At 45.3% G+C, this 1,626-nt stretch overlaps 1 protein-coding gene across 2 annotated transcripts in view; it reads right to left on the reverse strand.

Annotated features, from left to right (window-relative positions):
- Positions 1–341: 341 nt before the first annotated feature.
- The window catches only part of sncaip (synuclein, alpha interacting protein), a 14,757-nt gene continuing 13,472 nt past the window's right edge, over positions 342–1,626 (reverse strand). For both annotated transcript variants that reach the window (XM_084389142.1, XM_084389143.1), the window contains exon 10: positions 342–1,512. In XM_084389142.1, the coding sequence (XP_084245268.1) occupies positions 843–1,512 (670 nt within the window). In that variant the 3' untranslated portion in view covers positions 342–842. The remainder of the gene's footprint in view (positions 1,513–1,626) is intronic.

Consider the following 1,626-nt stretch of genomic DNA (forward strand, 5'->3'; position numbering starts at 1 on the left):
TCATCTAAACATTCTTAAATCAAGATGCATTTACTGGAGGAGAAGCAAAATGAAGTCAAGATGTTTTGTTTAATGAACAATGAATCAAAATGAAGTGAGTTTGAGCTTATAATAAGAACAAATATCTGTCAATGGAGTCAGAAAAATAATAAACAAACTCACTTCATTTTGCTTCTCCAGTAAATGCATCTTGAGTTATTTGTGCTGGAAAACAAGAGAAATAACGAGGAAGAACATCACGTCTGCATTGTGAATATTAATGCACTCTGAATGTTTACGTAAATAGTCGTAAATTCATTTACAGAATGTTTCCGTCCTCATTTGATAACATTAAATCAGTGTAACGATTGAAAACATCTTTATTTTAACCTCCAAAAGTCGTTACAATGATTCCAATAATATCATATTTCTTGCATTCAAACATTACAGTTAAATTATAAATCCATACATTAACTCAAAACAAGACAGATTACATATAAAGGTATTTGAGTTATGAAAACAATCTGAATCTGAAGGTGCAGCACTGAATCCCTCCTGGAATAAAGAACATGATTCGTTCGTTTGTTCATTCGTTCGTTCGTTCGTTGCTTCTGTTTGATTATTGAGTCTGTACAAAATCACAGTATTGAAAAATGACTTGTAAAACTTTATTGAACGAACGTTTTATTAACGTTACCGTAAGAACGTTTGTTCATAACTTTGCCACAACGTTCCCTGTGATTCCCGTCAGCAGTTCTTACTGAAAAACTCTAGAAAACGCATGTAAGAAAGTGTGACGGCAAATAGTGTTGAAAAAGATTCCTTGATTCGCATCGAGCGAATGCACCGGAACATCGGCTGATCTACACAGCACTCGTCTTGCTTTTGCTCTTGGATTCGCTCTTCTTCCCGCTCGGACTGTTGTTGTTGTTGCTGTTCTGGTTTCCGCTGAGAGTCTCCATGATGGAGCGGAACGTCCCGAACGCTCGTTTCCCAGACTCCGCCTTCTCTTTGGTGGGCGGGGCTTTAGCGTCGTGTTTACGCGGCGGCTCGTCGAACGTGACTCTCAGCTTCAGGTTCTGCGAGGTCTTTCTCCGAGACGACGGGGATTTGAGGGCGCTTTTGGGACTCGTGGCGATCTTCTGTCCGTCGGGAAACTCTCTGGTTTCGGGATCGCTCTGGTCTGACGATGGCGACGGGTTGTAAGCGTCCACGGATTTGGAAGTCGTGAGCTTGCGCTCCTCGGGCTCGGCGATGGGAAGCTGGGTCGGGCGATCGGGTTTGGACTCGTTCGGAGGATACGCCGCGTCGCCGTCTGATTCGCTGAGCGAGCGCTGCATGATCTGCTTCAGACGAGCTAACTTTAGTTCCCGCCTCTCACCCATCCCCAGCCGTCTCATTGGCCCTGCTCCAGGCCCCGCCCCTGACTCCGCCACCGACTCCACCTCCGCGTGTCTCTGCTTCAGGATCCACTGGTTATCAGGAGCCGCTTCAGCCGTCAGAGTCATCTCAGGCCACGCCTCAACATGAGCGCTGAGAGAGAGAGAGAGAGAGAGAGAGAGAGAGAGTGAGTGAGTGAGTGAGTGAGTTTGTGAGTGTGTGTGTGAGAGTGATTGTGTGTGTGAGTGAGTGAGTGAGTTTGTGTGA

Source organism: Rutilus rutilus (genome assembly GCF_951802725.1).
Source record: "Rutilus rutilus genome assembly, chromosome: 19".
NCBI lineage: Eukaryota > Metazoa > Chordata > Actinopteri > Cypriniformes > Leuciscidae > Rutilus > Rutilus rutilus.